Raw genomic sequence first — 27,043 nt, 5'->3', positions numbered from 1 at the left:
TATTTAATTTAATAATTGATAAAATATGTAAATTTTGAAATAAAAACTCAAATCAATCGGGCCTCAGATAATCATAATTCTCAACTAAAACAAATATGAATCATTAAAAGAAATAAAATAAAAAATTCCAAGTCCACTTAAGTCAGCCATCAAATCCATTTTCACCATCACAAAAATACAAATCTTTCTCTTTCTCTTCTCTTTTCTCCTATATTAAGAAGAGACAGAACAGAACACGTCGCTCTCCTCCCATCTCTAATCTCCTCTTAAAATTCATCATCATCTTCTTCCTCCAAACAACATTTCAAAAATGCCTTCACAAACCGTCGATCAAACCCAAACCCAACCATCCTCCGGGAGACTTTACCCATCAGGAAACATAACCCATCCACCTGAACCCGAAAACATTCCCTGCCCACGTTGCGATTCAACCAACACTAAATTCTGCTACTACAACAACTACAATCTCTCTCAGCCCCGTCATTTCTGCAAATCTTGTCGCCGTTACTGGACCCGCGGCGGAACCCTTAGAAACGTTCCCGTCGGCGGAGGCACCCGGAAAAACCCACTCAAGCGATCTCGTTCCTCTGCCTCCACCGCCGCCGCCGCCGCCTCATCCTCTTCTTCTTCCTCTGTAGTAGTACCTGAAAACAATAACTCTATTATACTCATGCCGCCGGCGCCGAAATCGGACGCTCCGGCGTCGTTTTACGCCGACATGAATATGAACGGAAACTATCAATACGATCCTGTTTCATCCATTCCTGGTACGTTTACTTCTTTGCTGGCGCCGAACGGAGAATCTGGTGGAGGGTTATTTGGGTATGGATTGGATCAATCAGGGTCTGGAGAAATAAGGGAAATGGAATTTGGTCTGAGCATTGGGGTTTGGCCGATGGAAGAAATACGCGGCACCGGCGACGGCGACGGCGGCGGTGGAGTTTCTGGTGCGGCGTGGGATATGGGTGGCGGCGGTGGAACAGATTCGGAATGCTTTGATTGGCCGGATCTGGCGATATCAACGCCGCCGGGGAAATATATGAAGTAAAAGTTTTTTATTTTGTTTTTATTTTTATTCCAAGAATAAGCCAGACAGCTTTTCATAGAAGATTAATTCAAACTGTTTGGTTATGTTGGAATATAACAAATATATTATTATTTTATTATTATGTTATTACTGTTTATTATTATTATCTATATATATATATATAATGATGTTTAATTTTTAAAGTGTCCGGATTGCCGGGTCGAGAGCTGTGGTTAATTTGGATACTTGGGTCGGATTGTGTGTTACCCGTTTTTAAATTTAAAACGGTTAAAAATAAAATTAAAAATGCTAGAAGTATGTTTCGAACTTGCAACCTAACAAAACAAGTACAACTCTTTAACCAACTAGGCTACAAAGACTTTATATTTTAAATTCAACACCAAATTTGATAAACGCGGGACGTTTTAACATTAAAATAAGTTCAACTTTTTAACTAACTAATCTATATATATATAATGATGCTTAATTTTTAAAGTGTCCGGATTGCCGGGTCGAGAGTTGTGGTTAATTTGGATACTTGGGTCGGATTGTGAGTTTACCCGTTTTTAAATTTAAAACGGTTAAAAATAAAATTAAAAATGCTAGAGGTATGTTTCGAATTTGCAACCTAACAAAACAAGTACAACTCTTTAACCAACTAGGCTACAAAGACTTTATATATTAAATTCAAACACCAAATTTGATAAACGCGGGACGTTTTAACATTAATATAAGTTCAACTTTTTAAATAACTAACTAATCTATATATATATATATATATATATATAATGATTATATATAATGATGCTTAATTTTTAAAGTGTCCGGATTGCCGGGTCGAGAGCTGTGGTTAATTTGGATACTTGGGTCGGATTGTGGGTTTACCCGTTTTTAAATTTAAAACGGTTAAAAATAAAATTAAAAATGCTAGAGGTATGTTTCGAACTTGCAACCTAACAAAACAAGTACAACTCTTTAACGAACTAGGGTACAAAGACTTTATATATTAAATTCAAACACCAAATTTGATAAATGCGGGACGTTTTAATATTAATATAAGTTCAACTTTTTAACTAACTAATATATAATGATGTTGAGTAAATGGATACTTGGGTCGATTATGTGTTGACCCACACATAAATTTAAAACGGTTAAAAATAAAATTAAAAATGTTATCTGTAATTTTTTTCACGGTTTTTTATATTATTACTCGTGCAAATGCACGGGCTAAATGATAGTTATAATAATAGTACTGTATATAGGAGAATTTCTGTTTCATTTGAATATTATTTTTAATAATCCAAATTAAATATATTTGATATGAAAATGTTTATTTATATCATGATTTTATCTTTTTTATAATCTTTAAATTATTAGTTGAGTGTCAAATTAATGTAATCAAAAGCTATAATTTATTTAAATCATTATTCATTATAAATGCTTAGAATCAACAAACAAAATAAAAAGTAAGTATTAGTTATATTTTATTATTATTATTATTATTATTTATATATAACTAATTTGTAAAATTAATAACACTATAAAAAATAGATTTACAAAATCAATTACATAAATTTATTTGAATAAGATATTTTATATAATTTATAAATTTATACAATTATAAGATCATAGATTTTAATAGAGGTTTAAAATTTTTATCTAAATTAAATTAATAGCCTATTTTGAAAGAGAACATGAGATTTTAATTGGGTAAAAGTTTATAGGAGACTTATTATTGTAATTTATGATATTATTATTTTTATTTTTATTTGAAAAATTACGTCATTTTATTAAAATAATTCCGAAAAAAACTGACATGAGTAATTTGTATCAAGATAGAAAAACCTAAAACTTGATTTTAAAGAGAAAACAAAATAAAATAACTACAAGTTCGTGACATAAAAAACAACGGATTACAAACAATTAAAAACAAACAAATATTACTCAAACTTAGAAATTCTTAAAGTGTCTTGAAATTATTCAATTGGCCATCAAACTTAATGTTTATCCAAACTTCTTATACATCACTTCTAGCTATAGTGAAGACTCTTGCATTTCGCTAGTTGGAAAAAACAACTCTCATATTTATCCAAATATGATAAACAAAAGTTGCAAAACAACAACTAGACACGCAGAAAAAGTGATTTTTCTTTGTTTTAGTAGTGCTACTTCCTTGATTTCGTACCAATTACGGGGAAAATTATTTCCTAGACTTGATATTATTTTTTATCTTTTATAATTTGAGACTTTTTAATTTTAAAGTTATAAAAAAAGGAAGTTTGTTTTAACAATTTAAAAATTTATTAATTTATTATATACGTGATATTTATAAATAAATAAAATATATATAACACTTATTTAAATATTAAATTAAACGAATTAAGAATTTTGACTACTAGTTTAATTTTTAAAATCTAATAGTCAAAATCATTTGTTCGTTGAAATTTGATAATTAAAATAATATGATTTTTTTTAAAAATATTACATAATAATAAGTTAAAGATATTTGAAACGGTTAAAAGAGAAAATCTCTTTTATATAATTTTAATCATAAAAACATATAAAGAGATTTGAGCTTAGAAAAGAGGTCTAAATTTCAATTGACTGTCAATTAGGAATTCCCAATTTGACAAATGTTAAGAAGTGAAATTATTTATGCAAAATTTATTAACTTTACCTTATAAAATAATAAAACATGAACTAAATACATGAATTAAAGTGAGAACTATAAAAATTGAAAACAAAGTTTTGCCAATAATCTAATTTATTTTAATATATAACTCAGCTATTATGCTAACAAATAATACGATCATTAATGGGTGGGGTAGAAACTAGTTATCTTTAATAGTGCTAATTTTAATGCAATTAAATAATTAACCCAAGTAATAGATTGATAGCCTCTTAGGTTTTTATTATTTAGGACTATTTTCAGCTTCTTTTTTTATGTACAATAAGCTTGCTTGATCTTGGTATTTTTTTTAAATCTTGTTTGATAGAAAAAACAAGTTAATTGAATTTTATTTAATTTAATTTCTAAAATGTTCTTGTAGATTTACAAATTTAAATTCGATAAAACAAAATAAAAGTATTTTAGATGATAAAAAATGAGTGAGAATTTATTAAAAAAAATGATAAAAATCCAAAAGAAAAAACAAGATCAAACTAGCTCTAAGAAGTTGTTTGACTTGGGTATTTGGTGAGTTTTATCAAAAACTTCTTTCTCATTATTTAATTATTTTATTTATCCACTAAAATATTATAATATATTTACTTTATTTAAAAAAAAATATATAAAATGACATTACAATAATTTAACAAATTAAAAATTCAAATACCTACCTCATAACCAACATCAAACAAGCCCAATTAAATAATTTATAATCATAAATTGGTTATTAATTTATTAATTTTTAATCGGAGCTCAGTTTCATGATTCATTAATTAGTGATCAACCCATATTTTTCTTGTTAAGCTATATAATAATAAGGTGGTCAAAGTTAATAGTTTTCTTCTTCTTCTAAACTTAAAAAGAAATTTAGTTAATTTGATTCAATTAATAATCTTAAATAAAGAGTGATACTATAACTTTAAAAGAAATTGAAGTCAATTTTTTTAGTTTTTTAGGTAATATTTTTTCCATGAACTATCTTAATTTAATAAATAATACAAAGTTTTAGAATGCAAAGACAATTTTGATTTCTCTATGAATCGTAGTGAATGAACTCTTAGTCTATGATATTATTTAAGTAAAATAACTTAACATATGAATTATACGTTCACATATTATCATTTATATGGTAATGTTCAATTGATTGTTTTAATTGAATAATCATTCATTTTTTAATTAACTATCTAATTCATCATCACCTCCTCAATTCATAATCAAATAATAAAATATTTACTATTTCATTTTTAAAAATTAATTTTTTAATTAAATTTTAATATTTTAAATTTTTGTCATAAAAAACAGAACTTTAAAAATACTATCCAACGAATTTAATCTAAATCCAAACTATCCAACAAGTTTAATCTTAATCCAAACAAAGCCTTAAATACATTGCACTAATTAATTCATAATTCATTTTTTAATTAATTCTTTAATTAATTACATCTAATTAAAATCTATGATTAATTTCAATGATATTGTTTAATCTCAATCTAATAAAACATTATTTCACTCTTTCTAATTAATTACATCATTTAATTTATTAAACAAAATATTAAAAAAATATTTATTTAAAATATTTATATATATTTATCATTATATATTAGTATTTTTATTAAAAAACACAACTACTCAAAATTACTGTTAATACTAATTTTTTTAATAATTCAAAGATTATTTAAATAATTCATTACCAAAACAATTCCCTATAAAATATTTGAAGTATAACTATGCTTTAACAAATATTTGGTGACAGGTAATAATTAACTATAGATGTTACAAATTGAAGTTTATTAAATACATAAATTAAACTTATACATGTCATCTTATAAATAAGAGTATATGTAGTAATTTTTCTTTCTTCAATTCTAGATGATACATATCACCATAAAAAATGTTTAATTTATTATTTCTTTCAATTTTTTTATTATTATAAAGAATGCATATAACCATTTTTCTCTATTCAATTTATTATTATTAAATTATTATAATTTTTTTAATAATTATTAATATATTAAAATGTTTTTTAAATTATATATATATTTGTTATATATATAAATTTATTATTATATATATCAAGTTTGATATTTATTTATATATATATATATAATTTTAATCAATACATTTTTTTTGTTACACTTTTGCTACAATTTTTTTTAGTCCCCTCTCGTTACTCTAAACAAAAATAACAATAAATTAATTATATAAAATCCAGATTTGCCAGATCTAAGATCTCTTTGATATAATGGTCTTAAAAATATATTTTTAAAATTTTATTCATAATTATTATTTAATTTATTAATAAAAAAATATTAAAATATTCTTATTTTACTTTCATTAAATTAAATTTTAAATATAAAAGGTCAATTTAATAAATTATCTTATATCTAAATAAAACTCATATTTTTGTCAAACAAAATAAAAAATTTAAAAAAACTATATAAAGCTTAAAAAAATGTTATTTGAAAATTCAAAAACAAACTAGACCCTAGGAAATAGGTGGTAAGCTACTAGTTGCAGCAATAGAGTAGGAGTAAATAGTAGTTGTAGTAGCAGAAAGCTATGAAGAATAATAATAATGACCTCCATTATCATTTGTGTCCTATAGTACTAGGTAATAGTTAATGTATGCCTATTTCCTTTTTCTTTTTCTTTTTTTTCTTGTTTTGTTAGTTGGATGTGATTTATTTAGTTAAATGATATTTTTAGTTAGAGTTATTAAGTGTGATCAATTATGAGGAACAAACTTACAAGAAAATTAAATATATAAAAGAAATTTAAATTTATTTTATTCAAAGAAAGTGGTTAAAAAAAGTAAAATAAGAAAATGTACAATAACAAACAAACAACAAAATAGAACAAAGAAAAAAAAATATGTAAGAGTTCTAAAGCCACCGTCCAAATATTATTTGCCAGAAAATTAATTATAAGGTCAATGATACACCCTTTAAATTAGTTGACTTGTCACTCTCAATCTCTAAGTTAAAATTAATTTAGTATTTACGGGAGATAAAAAAAAAATTGAACTCTTAAATGAAAATTGTAAAAACACTCTAAGCTAGGATATAGTTGAGTTTGAATAAAAGAAATATTATTAATTTTGTTAATATATATATATATATATATATATATATATATATATAATTAATGTATATTTCAAATGAGATACTTGATAAAAAAGATTTTTTTTATTCAAAACTTAGTTCGAGCTCCAATTCTGAATTTAAATGTTTTCAAACAATCTAAGCATAGACTATGTATGATGGAAAACCATAAAAGTATACAATTTATGGCTATTGTCATGGAACATGTATTTTCGTGTAGGAGGGTTTTCCTTGAATTGAATAGGGATATTACAAGCCCTTTCTTGTGGTGTGAATTCTCAATTTATTTATTTATATATTTTTCTTATCAAATGGTCACTATATTAAGATTTGTTCAGACACCTATTACATATTTATAAAACAAAGAAAAACAAAGGGGTAAAGATGTTGTAATATGTAATAACATAGTTTTGTGAAATTTTGTAAACTTCAAACACAAATCTTTTACATTATTGAAAACAACAAATAGTTTGAATCTCTAAAAATAAAAATAAAAATAAAATAATAAAGACTCATAATTTAGTAGTAGAGCACATAAACTCATGTCCTTGTCATGCGTTTGAGTTTGCAAACACAAATGTCCAAACTTCTTAAATTATAAGAAAAAAAAAAAAAAATAGACCCTCTAACGACTTAACTACAAATAATAATAAAACTAAGTTTATTTAAGAACACCAAATCACTTAACTACAAATAGTAATAAAAATGTCTCATTTTTTGATACAACATAAGAATACAAATTAGTCATTACAACAACAAAGTGGTCATATATTTGATACATATAACCTCAAGACCATAAGAACAACATTAGTTTGGCTTGAAGAATTTGAGTTTAATTCCATTATTAACCAAACTCAAAATTCCTCCAACCGAAAACGCCAAACTGAAACCAATCCCGATCCAACCAAGAATCCAATTGAGGTACCAATTGAAGCTATACTTAGCCGGTTTCTTTAGCAGAACCCACATGAAGCAAGGATAAGCAAATGTAACCGGAAGTGTTAGCCCTCCTAGAAGACCAGCTAGGCCAGACAGGAAAGGGAGTGCCACTCCAATTAAGAGTGATATGAAACCATAGAATACCCTGAAACAGGACCTCACCCAGATCGAACATGGGCGGTTCGTTCGACTTGTGTAGCTGGCTTCAAAGCTGTCGAAAACAGGCATTGAGTATATTTGGAAGCTACTGAGACAGTTGAACACTACTAAAAGGAATGTCATCGCTAGAAGCCCTCTTGGTATGTCTTGACTGTGGAATGCAAACAGTGCACTCAGCATCCCTCCTGGAGGCATCTATAGGAAAAACATAAAAAAACAGGATTATTTGGAATTAATCCGGATTCAATTCAATTTATTTGGATGATCAGTAAGATGTGTTTGAAGATTGTTCAATTTCTGAAATCACACCATTCAGAAATAGTAAAAACTAGTAGTGTTGACACAATGAAATGATGAAAGAAAATTTATATATTAGAGCTCCTAAAAACCCAACATATCACATCTTATTTCTTTACAATATTCAATAACTCAATTAATCAATCAAAAGTTTAAACTTTAAATATAAAAAGACATTATAGAAATTCAACCAATTAAAAACCCAAATAACTTACTTTTTTTTTATCAAACAGTCATTCTTTCAAAATAATCTTAAATAACCCAACATCAAACAAGCTCCACATTTTATAAAGGAATTTATTTATTTATGTAGTATTAGCTATCACATTTTATAATCCAAACAATCTTCTAGAAAATTAATATTTTTATGATAATAATCCATATACCAAATGTAGTTTTATTCCAAAATTCACGGTATAATCTGGATCATGTTTCAAAAAACAATCTCATATATATAGCGGAATAATAAAATAAAATCACTTTCAATTAAACTTTGACAATTTTCTAAGGGTTCGTAATTGTGAAGTAGATTGTGACCAAATATAAGTGTCCAAATAGGCTCAAAATTGGACAATTGAAATAATAAATTTGAAAGTAAACAAGTTCAATTTACATTTTTGCCGATATGGAAACATCTTTACATATTTTTTTTATTTAAAGAGGCCCACATAAGTTTTAGAAACAACCCAATTTATAGAAACAAATTACACAACTATCCCAATGTGAATTTCTAAATAGGCTCTTTATCTGAAAGTCAAAACCCCCATCAAGCTACTTAATTCAGAATGATGCAGGTTCCTCTGTTGTTCCCTATTTCTGCTATGGCTAACAATACAAGGGTTATTGATTACTGACCTGATTCCCATAAGCCCAGAAGCCTCCTATTGCAACTGGAAACAAGCACATAGCAATTAAGAAATAAGCAACTTTAGCACCTTTCCACATGGGTACATGAGCCGGATGCTTGAAAGTCGATGGCATTGTGGCCTATAAATTTAACATCAAAAACCACTTTTAGATTCAGTTCTGACATGTTTTTGTTTTTCCTTTTAATACCCAAAACAAGTACCTGAATCTCCAACACTAGATTATGTCCCCTGAAAGCAAAGGCAACTATACCTAGAGCATTCATGATGGAAAAGATAGTGGCAGCAGAAGAATGTAATGAAATTGGTTCGTATGACATTGAAGGTGGCCTTGGTTGGCTCACAGATAGAACCCAAACCATAGTGCAGTAAATAATGGCAGTTATAGCTCCAACTAAAGACAATCCAGCAATTGAATTGAGATTTGGAAGTTGGGACAAGACGATACAAAGGGATGTGAATACTAAGTACCACTCAACTGTCGAAAGAGGATTCGATGAGCAGAGTGGTCCACAAACTATCTGAAAGAAGAGTTTCATAGTTTCCCCTCCTATGAGAATTAAAGCAGTTGAGGTACCAGCAGAAAGGTAAACAGTTGGGAACAGAGCAAGCCAGAGACCCAATCTTTCTCCTGCAAGTCAAGAATTGCAATAGTATTGAATTCAATGATCTAAAATTTAATATGATCTTGAACAAGAAAACACCATACTAAACTGAAAAAAATAAATGCTTTCAGATTTGAAAAAATATCAATTTCCAAAATGCTTCAACATATGATGTTGGGAAAACATATCAAATGTTGAAAATTTCAAATCATGATTAATATGATATTTTTTGTAAACAAAACAACCAAATTGTGTTATTTACTATAATATCATGTTAAAAGAAAAGAAAATTGTGAGATAAAACTTACCAAATGCAGCTTGTGCAAGCTCCACATATCTGTTGTATCTTTTCCCAGGAACAGCTTCATGTAGTTGAACCAGAATCCATAAGGTGTAAAGTTGCCATAAGTAAGCAATCATTAATGAAAGTATTCCCCAGCTCCTGCAGATGTTACAAGAAAATCACATTATCGAATAATCATAAAAGACTCGAGTTTGAAATTAATGAAACATTAATTATTGGCTTATTAGAAGTAATTAAATATGAAAGCCCAAATTTGGAAATAATCATATTATTTGCAAATAATCATGTTTGATGATAAAGTTAATTATTATTGTCAAGTGATCAAAATACTGAAATTATTTGATATTTTAAAAATGTTATAAATAATAAAAGATAAGGATAATTGGTGATTTTAATTGATGATTTGATAATAAAATGACCTTTGTTGATGGGATGTTGTATTATTTGAATTTAAAACAAATAACCCACATCAAATAAGTCACAAATAAGGCAAAATATCTTTTGTGGTGATTTTTTAATTTAAAATTTTAGGACCACCACATTTTTGACTTCCAACATCAATCCTATATGGTCATAGTTTGAAAAGAATTGAAAGGATTCAATGAATTATGGGTTTACTCTAAAAAAAAGAAAAAATATATTTAGGGCTAGTTAGGATAATTGAATATCCCAGAAATAAAATGAATAAATACATAACATAAATACAATAAAAAAATTAATCTTGTTTGATTCTCCACTAATCACAGAAATTTCGCTTTTATGAAAATAAAAGGGATCCAAAGTAGTATAGATCATTAAATCATTGTCAAAGGTCCCACAAAACTCATTTTGTTCATCATTGAATCCTATGTAAAACTATCATTCATCCAAGTTTCAATTTCAAAACTGAAGTATGTTCTTCTAACATACATCATCTAAAACCAAAAACATTAACAAACAATCTGAATCCACCCCACATCTTTGCAAAATCTCATATACGCATTTAAACAAACACTTCATGTGTGTGTGAATGGAGACTAGATAATGCAGATAACTCACCAGCCAAGGAAAGAAAAGGCAACAGGAAGCAACAATGCTTGAAATCCGATTCCAGCGTTGAGGTTATGGAAGGCAGCATAATGAGCATTTCCATTTCGAGATTCAGTAATGGGAAGCCAAGCATCTTGTGGGTTCAGCTTAGTGAGGTGACCAACTTCTTCAAGATATCCTTTCATATTAGTTAAAACCCTCTTCATTGGAGTTCCAATCGGGCTCAGGAATCGCGGAGATATGAAAGATGTAGGTGTACATGACCTTGTTTCTTTCCCAATCGCTGCAGAGGTAGTCCTTGGAGATCTCTGTCCAGATGGTGTTTGAGTCTCCGGCGTGGATGCACGGGGAGTTGCCGGTATAGATATTAGCTCCGACTCCGGTCTCTCGTCCATTATTAGTCTGATTCAGGGTTTTTGGAAGTGTAGTGTTTGTATGGGAATCAGAGTGAGAGTGGGTGTGGAAGAATATAGGGTAAAGAGAGAGACCCACTGGCCCTAATTCTGAGTTGTGATGTGATTTGTGAGTGTGAAAATGAGACTAGACCCACTTTCTTTATCATAAAACTCTCTCTTTCTCTCTCTCTTTCTCTTCTGACAGAGAGCATGAGGTCTAGCTGAGGGAGGAAGAAGAGGGGGTAGAGAGTTGCGTGAAAGTTTGGGAAACAGAGAATCCTGACCGTTGAGCAGAGGAGAGACTATTTCGCGGATCTCGATGAATGATATACTGCTGATCAACTCATCATGAGAGAGAGACCACCTTGGCTTCTTCAACAAACTTTTTCTTCAAAGTTCAAACCTTTTTAAGATCTTTTTGCTTATTAGAGGGTTTTGGTGGGTTTTGTTCCAAATATATTATTGATAAAAAAAAATTATAAAAGTTTTTAAATTTGTTTAGTTATTAAAATATAATTATTTTATTCAATCAAAATTTTTGTTCTTGTATGTTACCGTTATTTACGGTAAAATTCTTACCTAGAATATGTGCATGAAAAAAATAATGGGTGATTAGTATTTGAAATTTTGTAAAGTATTGTTGAGATTTATTGAGTGATGCTTGAGTTTTTGGGTAATTACTAGAAAGTTTGGATTGATATGCGTCTCATATGACAAACATACGTATTTGAGTTATTATCTCAAATATTTTTTGCTAGACTATCTAGTTTGAAAGAAATTGTCGAACTTTCAATGATTGTAGTCTTCTCATGTGTATCATTCATAATGTTATTATTATAATGTTTTTTAAGATTTGTCTGAAAAGCCAATAGAGTCAGTTAGATAGTTAATTGTTTTTTCTCGATGTCTTACAAGCTCGATAACCTATTAAGTAACGTTTTTTCTTTTCAATTCATTTTTTGTCGTTGTACTTAAACAAATTTTATAATTTTTAATATACATGGAGTTTTAAAATATATATATATATAAATATTTTAGTATTTTAATTGATGAAATAAGTCTCAAAGTGAAAATAGTCATCTAAGTAATTTCATGGTTAGTGGTTATTTATAACATAGAGAGGAAAAAAATAATGATTGGTGATGATTTTGAAGAGATAAAGATATTTTTTTATAAAAAAAAACATAAATGATATTGATATATATAAATAAAATAAAAAATAATAATTTAAAATAGAGGTAATTTAGTATTTTGGTTAATAAATTATTTTATTTGATGAATGAGAGAGGACGTGAAGTGATGTTTGTTTTTTTTGGGTTAATAATGCCATATAATAGTGTTATTAAAACCTTGTTTGATATAGCTTTTTTTTATCTTAAAATTCAACCATCATTTTAACAATTTAATCACTCTTTTATATATTTAAATATTAATTTTATCATTTATTTAATTATATGAAATTAATTTATAATTAGAAAGAGAAAATAATTGTTTTTTTTTTTTACTTTTAACCATAAAAATTATTTTTTTACAAAATTTAATCAAACATGGGTGTAACCTCGGGAATCTTGCAGCGGTGCGTTGCGTGTACGTCGACACCTAACATGCAAACCTAGAGTGACTCGAGGTTCAATTGTTTCAACCTTTATTTGCGTGCCAGACATTTTTATAAAATAAAACATTATTTTTTTAAAGATTTTGATAGTACTTCACAACTTTTAAAATCAATTATATTATATAATTAATTTTATTCAAATTTTAATAATCTGTGAATTTGTTATAATCGAATGACGATTTGATTTTCTAAGAAAGATTTAATTTAATTAAACATAATTAATTTTAAAAAAAATATATTTATTTGAATACAGAGTCGCCAATTGATTTTTAGAAAAATCAATAAAAAGGTGTACGTACAAATGTATTTTGCACTAGAGTTTCGTTTGGTTCGAAGTTTGGTGATACTTAAGAAAGGGCTTTCGCGATATGTCCTTCATACCCGTTTTAAAATGGTCTCTACTTATAAAATTGGCTTATTTGAGAATCGATTGTATAACGTTTGAGTTTTAATCAATTATTCTTCTAGTCATAGTCATGCTTCTAGATTTTAACGTTATTTAAAATATTGAAACAACAATATTTAAATGCTGGTACATGTTGCGGATGATAACTATGGTGGAAATACCTGAAGAATAACAGTCATTTTTAAAGGCATTAGGGTTTAGAAATAAACACCAAACAAGACTTTGTTGAAATATTTTGTGGAAATGTCCCAAAATATTTAAAATGTATTTTTTAAATTTTCAGAATTTTTAGAAAATAATTTGGAGTCCCAAAATTATAAAAATAATTTTGGATTTTTAAAAGTGGAACCAAATAAGCCTTAGGACCGGAGTCCTAAGGCTCGGGTCCGATTTTATCGGCCGAGGTCTAGAGACCCTCGATTTGGGCTCGGGAGCTCTCGGTCTGAGTACTAGAGTCTTTCGATTGAGGTGTTAAGAACTCTCAGTCCTTAGCTGATTTTATCGGTCTAAGTGTAAAAAACTATGCACTTTAAACTTTGTTGTTTGTGTCCTTCACTTTATCCTCATCCTAGTTGTTTTTTTTTCTATTTTCATCTTCTTAGTTCATTCATTTTTTTGCAAAGACTTGTTCTTCCTGAATCTTGAACTCTTATAATCATTTATTTTTAGGTCTTTTTATTTAATGATATTTTGTCAATTTCTGAATATAATATATATATATATATATATATATTAGGGGCAGGTAAAGATGGGCCACAGGGCCCCAAAATTAAGAAGGCCTAAATTTTTTTTTTATGTATTACTATAAAAAAAATGATGTTTTATGTTTCTTTCTATTAGGTGTTTTTTTTTTTAAATTTTTTTATACAGTATTATAAAAAAAATAAATTTTATGTTTCTTTCTCTAAAATTTAGACCCAAATCTTAGATCGTCCAGAGCCCCAAAAATGAATGAGATGGCCCTGATATATATATATATATATATATATATATATATAGTGGCGGACCTAAAAGGGGGGCCTTGGGGGCCGGGCCTCCCCTAATCAGGAAAAACTTTTAAGATATTATATATATGTTTATCAAATAAGGTTTTGCCTGAGTGGTTTTGAAGCTGAAATGTATAGTAGAGGTCAGGTGATCAAACCCTGCCTCTAACATTTCTTTAATTATAACACTATTTTATAATAAACTAACCATTCCTTTTATAAAAAAAACTATTCTAATTTTAAATATAATTTTATTAAAGTAATTATTATTAATATTTTATTTTATACAAAAAAAATATTTTTTAAAATACAAGTAATTATTATTAATATTTTATTTTATACAATTTTTTTTTCTAAAATACAATATTTATAATAATACATCAATTTTAGTTAATATATAAATAACATTTATTTATATAAGTGAAAATATAAAGAATTATATATAAAATAATAAAAATTATATAATATTATTATTTATTTTAAAATTACATTTATATTATAATTTATTTATATATATATTTTATTAATTTTAATATAATTAATAATACAAATTACTTATAAATATAAGGGTAAAATAACCATTTATATAAATATAAGGGTAAAATATTATTTTATATTTCTTAATTTTAAATTAATTTTAAATTATTTCAACAAATAAATGTATTTGTTAGATTTTATTTAAGGGTTGTGACACATATTTATTTTTAATAATTTATTTTATGTAGGATATAGAATAATGAAGATGTTCTATAAACGAATTTGTACTTCTACATCACATGACCAGCATGAGTCTTCTCAATCAATTAATGAGCCTACTAATTAGTCTAATGTTACTAATCAAATATACATGGTTAGAATATAGCATATCAAAAGATGCATCATTTTGTTTTTGGTATTATCTTTTCAAACCTTTAAATAGAGAAAACGTAGATGATACATCTATAGGAGATGAGTACAAAAATTGGAAAAGAGCATTAGAAAGATTCAATCGTCATATGAGAACTTCAAATAGTTGTCATAATGAAGCTAGAATTCAATTTGAATCATTTTAAGATCAAAGACATAACGTGAGAAACGTTTTACGTACACATGGTCGTGATATAGAAATAAATTATCACACATGTTTAACGACAATATTTGATGTAACACGCTTTCTATTGAGGCAAGGATTACCTTTTCGAGGACATGATGAGTCAAGTAGTTCATCAAATAAAGGAAATTTTCTTTAATTGATTGATTGATATAGTCAACGTAATGAAGATATTTGTCTTCTTTTGTACCGACTCATGGATAAGAATAATTTAGTAATTGTGCTTATTAGTATTTTTATGTAATTATCGAGTAAAATTTTAATTAAAAAATGCATTTATTTGATAGACAAAAAATGCTACGTTATTAGGTATTTGGCCCCCCCGAGAAAATATTTCTGGGTCCGCCACTATATATATATATATATATATATATATATATATATATATATATATATATTGCTAGTCTAACTAATACTCTCTACGGGTATAAAACATAATCAAACTAGTAGTTATTTCTTCTCCTATACTGATATTATTATCCTCCAATGTGAAGTTATTATAAATTGAATAAATTATCTATTTGTATAGTTATAAACCAAAATTTGTAAATATTTTTAAACTTAAAATTGTGGAATGAATAAATAGTAAAAAAAAATTGACTTCATTTTTAAAATTCAATATTTGTTAAATAAAAAATGGAATGCCATGTTTCTTCAACTATTTCTTAGGAAATCACACAATTTTAACATTGTTTTCCTTTTCTTTTTTTTTGTATCGGAGAGTAACAAGGAAAGTGAAGAACTGATCTAAAAAAAGATACCTATAATGTTTTAGATTTAGGCTTATCAACAAAACCAAGCAATAATTCGGCCAATCATTCGCGATTAAACACAAAGCTTGAACTACGTTTGTCCTTATTAAGGTCGGTGTCGAATTATTTTAACTGCAATTTATTCGATTTAGAGTTTTCTTTTTTTTTCGGTTCCATTCGATAAAACAATTCATTGACTCATCTGTAGGTGTGATAGAGCGTGAATATTCTAACAAATATAAAAACATAGATCAAACAAGCTTTAAAAAAATCGTTTAAGCATAACCAAAAATTATGATTCTAAATGTTGTTTTTAATTTTACTAAAAAAACACTTATGTTATGTTTTTTTATAATTATCAAATCACTTCTAATTTATTTTATAAATTTTGAATACTAGATTATATTAATAATTTAACTAACTAAAACTCAAATAATTTATTAATCGTACAATCATTTTCAAAAAATTAATAAAAAATCCTCCAAATAACTAACACTAAACAAGCCCAAATGAGCACTACTTAATTTGTTTTATAGGGATTCAACGTTTCAACCGGTCTCGGTTAACTTCAATTTTTCATTTAATATACAAATCGGTTAACCAATCGGAATTGATTTGGTTCTCCCGATTCTGGTCGGTTAACCGGGTTTAATCAAGAATCGATAATTCAATTTTTTTAAATTAAGTATGAAATTTATTAAGAAATTTTATCATAATTATAATTTCTTTAAATTATAATTTATAATTCTACGTTATTGTAATATTATAAAAATAATTTTACATATTTCAATTATTTTTTAATTTATTTATTTTTTTTATAATTTTATATAAATTATATTTTTTTTTAAAAACAACCCTATACAAATTATAATTTTAAAATAACTAATATATATATTATTTAATATTATACTATATCTAATATATAAAAAAAAAATAACAAATAACAATTATCAAATATAAAATATAAATATATAATTAAATTATTATCTATATATCGGTTAAATCGATAGAAAAATAGTTCAATCGATAATTGAATCGTTTAATCGATAGAACCAGTTAACTAGTAATTGATAAAATAAAACTGGTAAGTTATCGATTGTCAAATTTTCTGTTTTCTTTCCAGAGCCTCAATTGCAACTATTTCTCCTCGGTGACACGTCAACGACATCAGAAGCAAGAAACAGAAGGCCAAAGGAGGAAGATATTTCACGACATGGATAATTTGACTTCTTTTTGTAAAATGAACTACGTCGGACCTGATTTTCTTCTATTATGAGAGTATGTAGGTAGGCTCTCACGAGGTCCCCAACAAAACAAAAAATCAAAAAAAATCATTTCTATTGTAAGCGGAACTACGTTGGACCTACTTTATCCTTTTATGAGAATACGTAGACAACCTATCATGGGTTCGTTCACAATAATGTCCAAAAAATAAAAACCCCTATGTTAAAACTAAGGGAACCATAACAAGGACAATTTCTATTTCAATTCTTTTGTAATTGGAACTACATTGGGCCTAGTTTCTCTTTTTATGAGAATATGTAGATAGTTTGTCAAGGGCTTGGTTCCAATCATAATAAAACAAAAAAAAACACAAATCCCTATTTTAACAATAGGGGAATTTTTATTAAAATAAAATGATGATTAAAATGAGCTAAAATAAAAACTTAAACTTGATAAGGTCAAACGTTAGAGCCCAACATCGAAACTGCGGGCATTGAAAACGATCAAATACTTTCACGCAATTGATTATGATCACATTTAGACAAATGTAAAACTTTTGATCCCTCTAGCGAATGATAGATAAAGAAATGAACAGTAAAGTGAAAGGAGGATTTAGAAAATATTTAAGGATAAATGAAGGTCAACCATTTCTTTGACTGACTTTAAAAGAGCCAAAGTAACTTTTGAAATTCGAATATAGTACTATTCGATTGAACTTGCTCGAAAGTCTTACAAAGTGCATGAAACCTTGTTGGAAAAGCTTGTAGAAAAGTCAAAATGCCTAAACTTGAAACTTTTATTGCCAACAGAGGCGTTTCATTTCTAATGGAGGTTATGCGTGAGAACTCAAGGTCTCTAAAAAATAGAAAAATACAAGAACTTGTATTAAACAAGATTGTGTTGGTTGAAATATTGAAATTATCACTTGTTGTTCAACTTAGAGACTCTTGTCTGAATTGTTAAACGCAAGAAAAAAATTGTCGTGAACTTCAAATATTGATGTTCGAGCATATAAGATCCTTCAAGAAAAATGACGCTATCGTTCGTACTAGAATTTGAATTCGTAATTGATAAACTCTGTGTCAACGAAATGCTCTTACAATTGGTATCCTTTTGAATAGTCAAAGAGACAATGTACTTAACAGGTTCTTGAAGATGTTTTAATCCAACGTCCCCAAAATGTGAGAATATAGAGGCACTTAAATACTTAGAAGGTTAAGAAGGTGTACATTCCGTTTCTCAAGTGTGGTTGACTAATCAAGTGATGGAAAAATAAGAAACTCTTTATACTAGGGGAATTTTATTAAAATAAAAATGAAAAAGTATTTAGTTACATAGATTAAGAGGACAGGTTAAGCCCTAGCTTAAGTGAACAAACTATGTTGAATGAAGAAGAATGATAAATACTTAGCTTAGGTGGACAAACTAAGTCAAACACAAAATATTTAGCTTAAGTGGAGAAGCTAAGTATTTAAAGTTTTTTTTTTTTTTAAATGGACAAACTAAGTTAAATGTAAGGTTTTTGTTTCTTAGCTAAAGTGGACAAGTTAAGTCAAACATCATAACATTTTTAGTTCTTAGTTTAAGTGGACAAACTAAGTCATAGTCAAAAGTAAAAACGCTTCAATGTTCTTAGTTTAAGTGGATAAACTAAGTCAAACGTAAGATTTTTATTTCTTAGCTAAGATGAACAAGTTAAGTCAAACTAAGCCCTGGTTGAGTCAAAAACTAAAAGTTGTCAAGTTTCTAGATGAATCAAATGGATAGTCGTTACATTTTGAATTTTCCAATAAATGTCAACATGGGCGCCATCAGGTTTTATCTCTATATCTTTTAATTGTTTTCATGAATAAAACAAGTCCAAGAAAAATAATAAATTTAGATATTCAAATGAATTGCCTATTAGTCAAGTTTGAACACACGTTTTACTAAAATCGAAATCTTCTCCAAACTTTGTCAAGAGGGGAATTTTATAGATACTCATTTTTTTATCTCCAATTTATATATTTTTTAAATAAATCTCAAGCCTATATTTTTTTATCATATACGGGCTCATTGTACCGGAATTGAAAAATAAATTTTGGGGAATATTGTCGATTAGATCCCAAAATAGTTTTTATCGGATCATTTTTAATAAAATAAAGTAAATAATAGTTTGATAAATATATTGAATTTTAAACGATTTAATACTAATAGACCCAATATGTCGAGTCGAAACTCATTGCCCATGGATAAAGAAAAACTGTTTATCTGATGAGAAATGGTAATAGTGGAAGAGGAGGAAAGAAAGTCAAATGGACCGCTCTCTGCAAACCGAAGGACGAGGGAGGCATCGACTTGAAGAACTGTATCGAGTGGAACAAGGCTCTAACCTTCAAGCATCTGTGGGCTTTGGAGCGCAATCAGGAGTCACTATGGATCAAATGGGTGCATACAAGATTTATGAAACACGAAACCAGCATCTGGACCTGCAAAATTCACGAAGGTATGAGCTGGTCTCTAAAAAAGATTCTTAAACTAAGAAGCGATATTGCAGATCTTTATGACATCCGACTAGGGGACGAGAAAGGCACTCTATTCTGGCACGACCATTGGTTTGAAAACCAGCCTATCATCGATAAGGAGCAGTTTCAAAATACTCGTATCAGAAGGGACTGTGCAAAAGCGAAAATCAGAGACATCAAATACGGGAATTGGAACTTGCTCTTGAGAAAAATTCTAGAAGGAAAGAGGATACTTGATCATATAAGTAACATACAACTACACGACATACCGGATATTCATGAATGGAAAGCTGAGGACAATGGGAAGCTGGTATTGAAGAAAATATGGGAGGTAATCCGGGAAAAAGCGTAGAAAGTAGAATGGGCTCCTCTTGTATGGTCAACGAAGATTATCCCTCGACACCAGTTCATCCTATGGCTCGCCTTCTGGGAAAGACTCAGCACACGTGATCGTATCAGTAAGTATATGAGCATCCCGGACGCGAGCTGTCTTCTATGCATAGGAAATGAAGAAATCATAGATCACCTATTCGGGAGCTTTTGTATTGCTTCGGAGCTTTGGGACAGATTCTATAAAAGCCTGGAGCTGATCAGTTTCCCAAGCAAATGGAATGAAATCAAAGAAGCGGCACTACTCAAAGCCAAGGGAAATAGATTTGCAACAAGCGTGTTCAAGTGCGGCTTTGGAGCAGTGGTGTATAACATTTGGCAAGAACGGAATGCAAGGGTATATGACAGAATCCGCAGGAGCATTGACGAGTTATGGAAAGATATTGTATCGGATTGCAGCGCCCTCGCGGGAACGTGGAGAGGAATTCCAAGCACGGAGCAGAACTGGAATATCTGTAAGAATTGGAATTTACCGTTTTTTAAACTCACTAGAATTGAAAGCATTGTAAACAGATAATTCATTTACGTTTTTAGCTTTTATTCAGAATGTTACGACTTCAAAATCATTCTAGGCCTGTCTAGAATGATCTCTTAAACTCGTGGTTTTTTTTCCCGTTTTTGGGAATTTTTAATGAAATGACGCTAAGTCGTTTTCCCAAAAAAAAAAAGAAAAACTGTTTAAACATCAAAAACTAGAGCAAACATATAATAACGAATTCTAAAATGTAACCAAGCGTCGCCCATTAGTTCTATACTTGATTCATAACTAGAGACTTTTTGTGGTCGTGACCTTTATACAAAGTTGGAACTACTAACTATGATGAATGCGCTAACTATGGATATGGTGTCGGAAATAGACATATTTTATATCACTCTTCATGATCTACTCAGTTTTATTACTTTGTAGTTATACATAAGAAAAACCTTTTAAATCGTACTTATTCTTTATATTTGTACCGATCCCAAATATTTTTTTCTATATTATTAGAGTAAAAAATTTTCATTAAAGTAAATAGTATAATTGTGGATAAATAACTATATTAGTGATCTACCAATTTTATTGTAGAAATTTTAGGGATCAATAAATATATCATACCAACTAAAAAGATTTTTTCTTGGATAAGTGTATACTGCTTGGGGGTACGTTCGCAAGAATGAAACTCAAAGGAATTGTCGGGGGGCACACAAGCGGTGAAGCATGTGGTTTAATTCGATGCAAAGGGAAGAACCTTACCAGGGCTTGACATGCCGCGAATCCTCTTGAAAAGAGGGATGCCCTCGGGAACACGGACACAGGTGGTGCATGGCTGTCGTCAGCTCGTGCCGTAATGTGTTGGGTTAAGTCCCGCAACGAGCGCAACCCTCGTGTTTAGTTTCCATCGTTGAGGTTGAAACCATGAATAGATTGTCGGTGATAAGCCAGAGAAAGGTGAGGATGACGTCAAGTCATATGCCCTGGGCGACACGCATGATAAAATATTATTTTATTTTATATTTGTTAATATAATAATAATAATAATATAAGCAATATATTAATTAATCTTTGTTTATTTATTTTCCTTGAAGGAGAGAATAAAAAATAAATAAATAGATATTGATTTTTAACATGACAAATCGACTAAACTAGTGGTGGAGTGAAGTACAAATAAAAATAAATAAATTGATATTGATCTTGCATGGCAAAACTAGAACTGAAATTAAACGACTCTCTTTTTCAAATTTTTATGATATTTTTAACTTTAGAACATATATTAACTGACCTTGTCTTCGCTAGCTCTCACTATATTTCGTACGAACTATTACGATAGTATTAGTTTTCCTATTCATATCCCAAATAGGAACATGGCAAAACTAGAACAGCTAGAAATTTCAAACTTATTTATATAAATAAAAAAACCAAAATTATCGAGGAATGAGACAAAAGCCTTGAGACCACTATAAATAATATATCGAGATAATAAAAAAAATGAGAAATATAAAAAAGCAAAAAGCTGAAATCATATTCAAACTTTTTTTTGTCTATTGTGTGTGATGTTGTTTGAGCTTTAGTTATTTATTCAAGAAACTTCTAACCTCTTTTAAGTATTTAAGACTCACTATAATTTCTTATTTTATCTTAATTTCATTTAAAAAATTTAATTTTATATTTTAGTTTGAGTTATTTTATTTTTTTTAATTTAAATTATTAATTGAGATTCATTATTAGGTTTTGAAGTTTTTTTCTAATTAAATTTATTAATTAGTTTTATATTAAAAATATTTAAATTTAAATTTTAAGATTTAAAAAAGTGTTTGCTTTTTTCAAAATTTTGTTCAAGAATGACAACTCAAAAAATTTATAGATTATTTTCACCAAGGTTGACGTTTATATTCTTCAGTTTTATTTATATTTTAAATTTAAATTTAAATGTTTAAGCAGCTTTTTATAAAGAAATAAATAAAAATAATATTTTTAATCAAAATTTATTTTAATTATTTTAAATGTTTGTCTACAAAAATATAAAAACTCCTATAAATTTGTGGGTTGATTTATTTATATTTATAAAATTAATTTAATAATATAATAAATTCTTAATTCCACTTTCCTTATTTTCTCATTTTTTCGGGTTAAATGCATTTTTATATATTAATGTAAATAAATGAATTGTTATCTTTAGACTTAAACCTCAATATTTTTAAATTATTTTATTAAAAATATTCTTACTCTTCAAAATTATTAACATCATTATTTATTTTTTCTCTTTCCAAGAAAAAAAAATTGATTCAAAAGATTAAGCATAATAAGGAAAATGTTAGTGTCCCATCAATTTATTAGATTCTGAAAAATGCACTTGGCCCTCATGGATATTTGACCATAGTCCAATTATTTTGAATACTCACCCTTTTTGAATTAAAAGGAAGAGAAAGTTAGTATTTGAAAGTTCTGGATTAGGATGATTGTTAATCGCTTATGCTCACAATTTTTATAAATTTAATTGTTTTTTATAATAATAAAATAAGGATACGTCTAATTACATTGAAAATATTATATAAATATATTACAATTATTTTATATAATTATTTAACTATTAAACAAAATTATATAAAAAAAATGTCTCAATTGTTCTTTTGGGTCAAATTTAAGTCATTTTCATTAAATAATATATAACTTTGAATAGTGTCGTATAGTATAAAATATAACAATTACTATAACAATTGTAACTTATGATAGTTTTTCTAAAATAAATAAAACATCTATTATATTATAACGCAAACATTAACTTATTTGATTTAATAAAATTTTAAATGTTTAAAATAATATTTTATTTTAAAAGTCTTTTTAATAAAAACATTTTTTTAAATAAATGTTATATTTATAAATCTAAAATAATTAAACCTAAATTAAATAATTGTGTGGGACAATGCTGTATCAATTAATATCAAATTAATTAAATTTAAGACTTAATTAAATAAAATAATTATTTTGAAAAATGTTTTAACCATTTCAATCCCAAAATAATTATATATAAAATACAAATATATAAACAGGCAAAAATATTTTTGTTTATGACTATTAATTAATTTGGTGTATTTTGTATGTAATAAAAAATAAAAAGAGAAGGTCAAACATATCTAAAGCCGTTTGGCACAAGTCAAACAAGGTCTAGACCACGCGAATGCCAAACGTGCAACATGTAGGGCTATCGCGCAAATTGATAGAAGAGACCGGAACTCCCAAGCTAATGGAGCCTCTGCGCATCCAAGCATCCACACCAACGTCCATAACACCAATGTTTCACCTATGGTTCGTATTCTTCCTCGCGATAACTGCCGAAATGTTTGATTTTTTAAGATGTTCAAACTTTATAATTTTTTCGTAAAGTGAGACAAATCAAAAAGAGAGATCACCATAGTTGTGTGATCATCTTCCCTACCACAATAGTCCCGTATAATGCCTTATGTGGATATAGTTTGGCTACAAAATTTGAAGGTCATTAATAGTTTTGTCCCAAATTCAATTGACTCTAACCTTCAACCGACTTAAGACTTCTATAAATAAATTACCATAGCCAAGACGAAAAGCAAGGAACCAACTTCAAGTTATCATCAAATCCTATAATACTAAATTTGCCATTAAAATTTTCAAGCTTTTAAGCTATTTTTTGGAAACCTTGTACAAAGGTTTTTTAACTCGGTTCTGATTCATCCAAAAGTTTAAACAAGAATCTAGGAATATTTTTCAACTCATTGTAAGCTACCATTTATGTTGTAATTCATGTTATGAATCAAAATTGAAATTTACATTTACGAGTTTGTATGTTCATACATAATGAATGACCCCAAGATCATTTAGAAACTTTTGGTGAAACTAATTTGGATCATTCAAACTAAATTAGAAACGCCCAACTTTGAATTAAAATTTTCAAAAATTGGGTTTTTATTCTCGAGCCTTAGCTCAAGAACACTGATCCCAAAAGTCTCCTAACACATTCAAATAATGATAGAAGTAGGGACAAACCCAGGATTTAAGATTGGGGTAGGCATAAAAAAAATTGAGGTGAGCTTAAAAAATAACGAAAAATTCGGAATAAAATGAGTGTATAAATGTAAGTTTTATCATTATTTGTAATAGTTAGATAAAAATAATGAAGTATATTGAAAAATTTTAAAAAATTAGAGAGTATTGTCAAATTTGAACCGTAAATAAAAATTTTGGGGTAGGCTTCAGCACACTCAATCCTTATATAGATCTGTCCCTGAGTAAAAGTATTTTCAAATCAATCTCGAAACAAATGAAACACGTTCCAATTCAATATTTTCAAATAAAGCTTTGGATTTCAAATTTAAAAATGGCTTAAACATACGTACAGTTACAATTTAATGGGTGACTTTGGTTCTAACGAACCTAATGGAGCTATTGGTAAGCTCGGTATTGTAAGTCAAAGATTCGAAAACCAAAATGATTATTTTCGACAAAAAAAAATGTCCCTTTCTTTCTATCAAAGCACGGTCAACCAATTCTAAATGGGGAGACGAAGCTCCCCCATGTCCTCAAAATTGTGATTAGATCCTTACAAAGACCAAAACATGTAGTTTTAGTTTGGTTGAAGTTTAAAGACGACCTCAACTCGGCCAAGCTTGGATCCCATGCGCTTGAGTCCATCGCATGTCTCGCCTAGTCCTGGACCATGCATACTTGTCCCGCATTGACCAAATTGCATACCGCATTGACCTTGACCCAGACTGTGTCCAATCTGGTCCATCATGCTCCTGAACTACTCCTCATGAACTGGCGGTCATTTGGTGCCTGGTTCAATCCATTTTTAAGGCCAGTTTGTTTTCAGCCTTTCATTTTAAATGTTTTTTTTTTAATTTAAAATCTATAAACTATTTGTTAGAAATCCAAAAAAAAAATAGAAAAATACTTTAAAATATTTTAAAAATATTTTAATGAAAAAATATTTTTATTAAGGGTCATTTGAATATATTTTTAAATCTAACTTATTTGAATATATTTTTAAATCTAACTTGTTTAAATTGATATTTTCATATACCTATTTTTCACAATTTATATATTGTTTTAAAATTTATAATGTAATATATGTCTAAAATTTAATTAATATACTGACTATTCAAAAATATATTTATTAGTTATATTATTTTATTAAAAAATATATAAATATTAAGTTTATAAAACTTATTCTTGTATAAAATAATACAGGTTAATGTTTTACCATTATTATTATTATTTAATTAAATTATTTTTTATTTAATGTTAATTATTATTATTTTTTTAATTTTAATAAAACAATATTATTTGTAAAAAAAATTAAAATATAAAATATAAAATTATTATTATTATTTATTTTGAAAAATTATAAGAAGGTATTTATATTATTTGAAAAATATATTAATTATTTAATTATTTTAATAATTATAATATATATTTTGTTTTAAAAGAATTTGAAAAAATATAAAATTTAAATAATAAAGAAAAAAGTTAAAAAAAAAAACAATTATTATCTATTATTTTGTTTTAAAATATATACATAAATAAATTTAAAATTACAAAAAAAATTAAGAAAATGTAAACTTAGTCTTGTATAACCCGCAATAAAATAAAATAGGTTAATGTTTAAAATTATTATTATTTAATTAAATTATTTTTATACAGTTTTAAATAATATATTTTTTTAATTTTAATAAAATTAAATTAAACTTGTTAAAAAGTTAAATAAAAATTATTATTATTATTATTTATTTTGAAATTTTTTAGAATTTTATTTATTTATAATATATTTATATTATAATTTATTTTTATTTTATAATTTATTTTATTTTATTAATCATAATATATATTTTGTTTTGAAAGAATTGAAAAAAATATAAAATGAAATTTTAAATTTAAATTAATATTTAAAATAAATATTATTATCCATTATTAAAATTATTAAATATTATATTTAGTTTTTGTTTTAAAATAAAATTAGTTAAAAATTTATAAACATATTTAATTAATAATATGAATTAATTTAAATAAATTAAAAAATAATTATTAAAAGTTTTTAATTATTTATAATAAATTAAATTTAAAATATAATTAATTTTTATTTATTAATAATTGATTTTATTAAAAGTAAAATATAATCTACATTTTATAAGTTATAAGGAAGTATATTATTTCCCATAATAAATTTTCATTCCCT

The 27,043-nt window shown here is 27.1% G+C and overlaps 2 protein-coding genes across 2 annotated transcripts; one reads left to right on the top strand and one right to left on the bottom strand.

Moving 5' to 3' along the window:
* The first annotated feature begins 242 nt into the window (after positions 1-242).
* Positions 243-1,184, top strand: LOC124932697 (dof zinc finger protein DOF1.6-like). Its single transcript, XM_047473363.1, has one exon. It carries the CDS (start codon positions 311-313, stop codon positions 1,046-1,048), a length of 738 nt encoding a protein of 245 aa, XP_047329319.1. The 5' UTR covers positions 243-310; the 3' UTR covers positions 1,049-1,184.
* Positions 1,185-7,475: 6,291 nt separating this feature from the next.
* On the bottom strand, positions 7,476-11,737 carry LOC124930873 (lysine histidine transporter-like 8). The gene is made up of 5 exons (XM_047471240.1): positions 11,005-11,737; positions 9,971-10,104; positions 9,261-9,688; positions 9,047-9,178; positions 7,476-8,089 (listed from the first exon to the last, which is right to left on the bottom strand). Exons 1-5 carry the CDS (start codon positions 11,388-11,390, stop codon positions 7,604-7,606), a joined length of 1,566 nt encoding a protein of 521 aa, XP_047327196.1. The 5' UTR covers positions 11,391-11,737; the 3' UTR covers positions 7,476-7,603.
* Positions 11,738-27,043: the final 15,306 nt, after the last annotated feature.

The sequence above is a fragment of the Impatiens glandulifera genome, chromosome 3 (assembly GCF_907164915.1).
Source record: "Impatiens glandulifera chromosome 3, dImpGla2.1, whole genome shotgun sequence".
NCBI classification, from domain to species: domain Eukaryota; kingdom Viridiplantae; phylum Streptophyta; class Magnoliopsida; order Ericales; family Balsaminaceae; genus Impatiens; species Impatiens glandulifera.
This window is presented reverse-complemented; position numbering and strand designations above follow the sequence as displayed.

Excerpts from the sequence above, each read along its gene's own strand:
- LOC124930873 (XM_047471240.1), bottom strand. The coding sequence starts at position 11,390 with ATGGACGAGAGACCGGAGTCGGAGCTAATATCTATACCGGCAACTCCC. Across the intron at positions 10,105-11,004 it reads GCCTTTTCTTTCCTTGGCTG|GAGCTGGGGAATACTTTCAT; the intron begins GTGAGTTATCTG and ends TAACATCTGCAG. Across the intron at positions 9,689-9,970 it reads GCTTGCACAAGCTGCATTTG|GAGAAAGATTGGGTCTCTGG; the intron begins GTAAGTTTTATC and ends CTTGACTTGCAG.
- LOC124932697 (XM_047473363.1), top strand. The coding sequence starts at position 311 with ATGCCTTCACAAACCGTCGATCAAACCCAAACCCAACCATCCTCCGGG.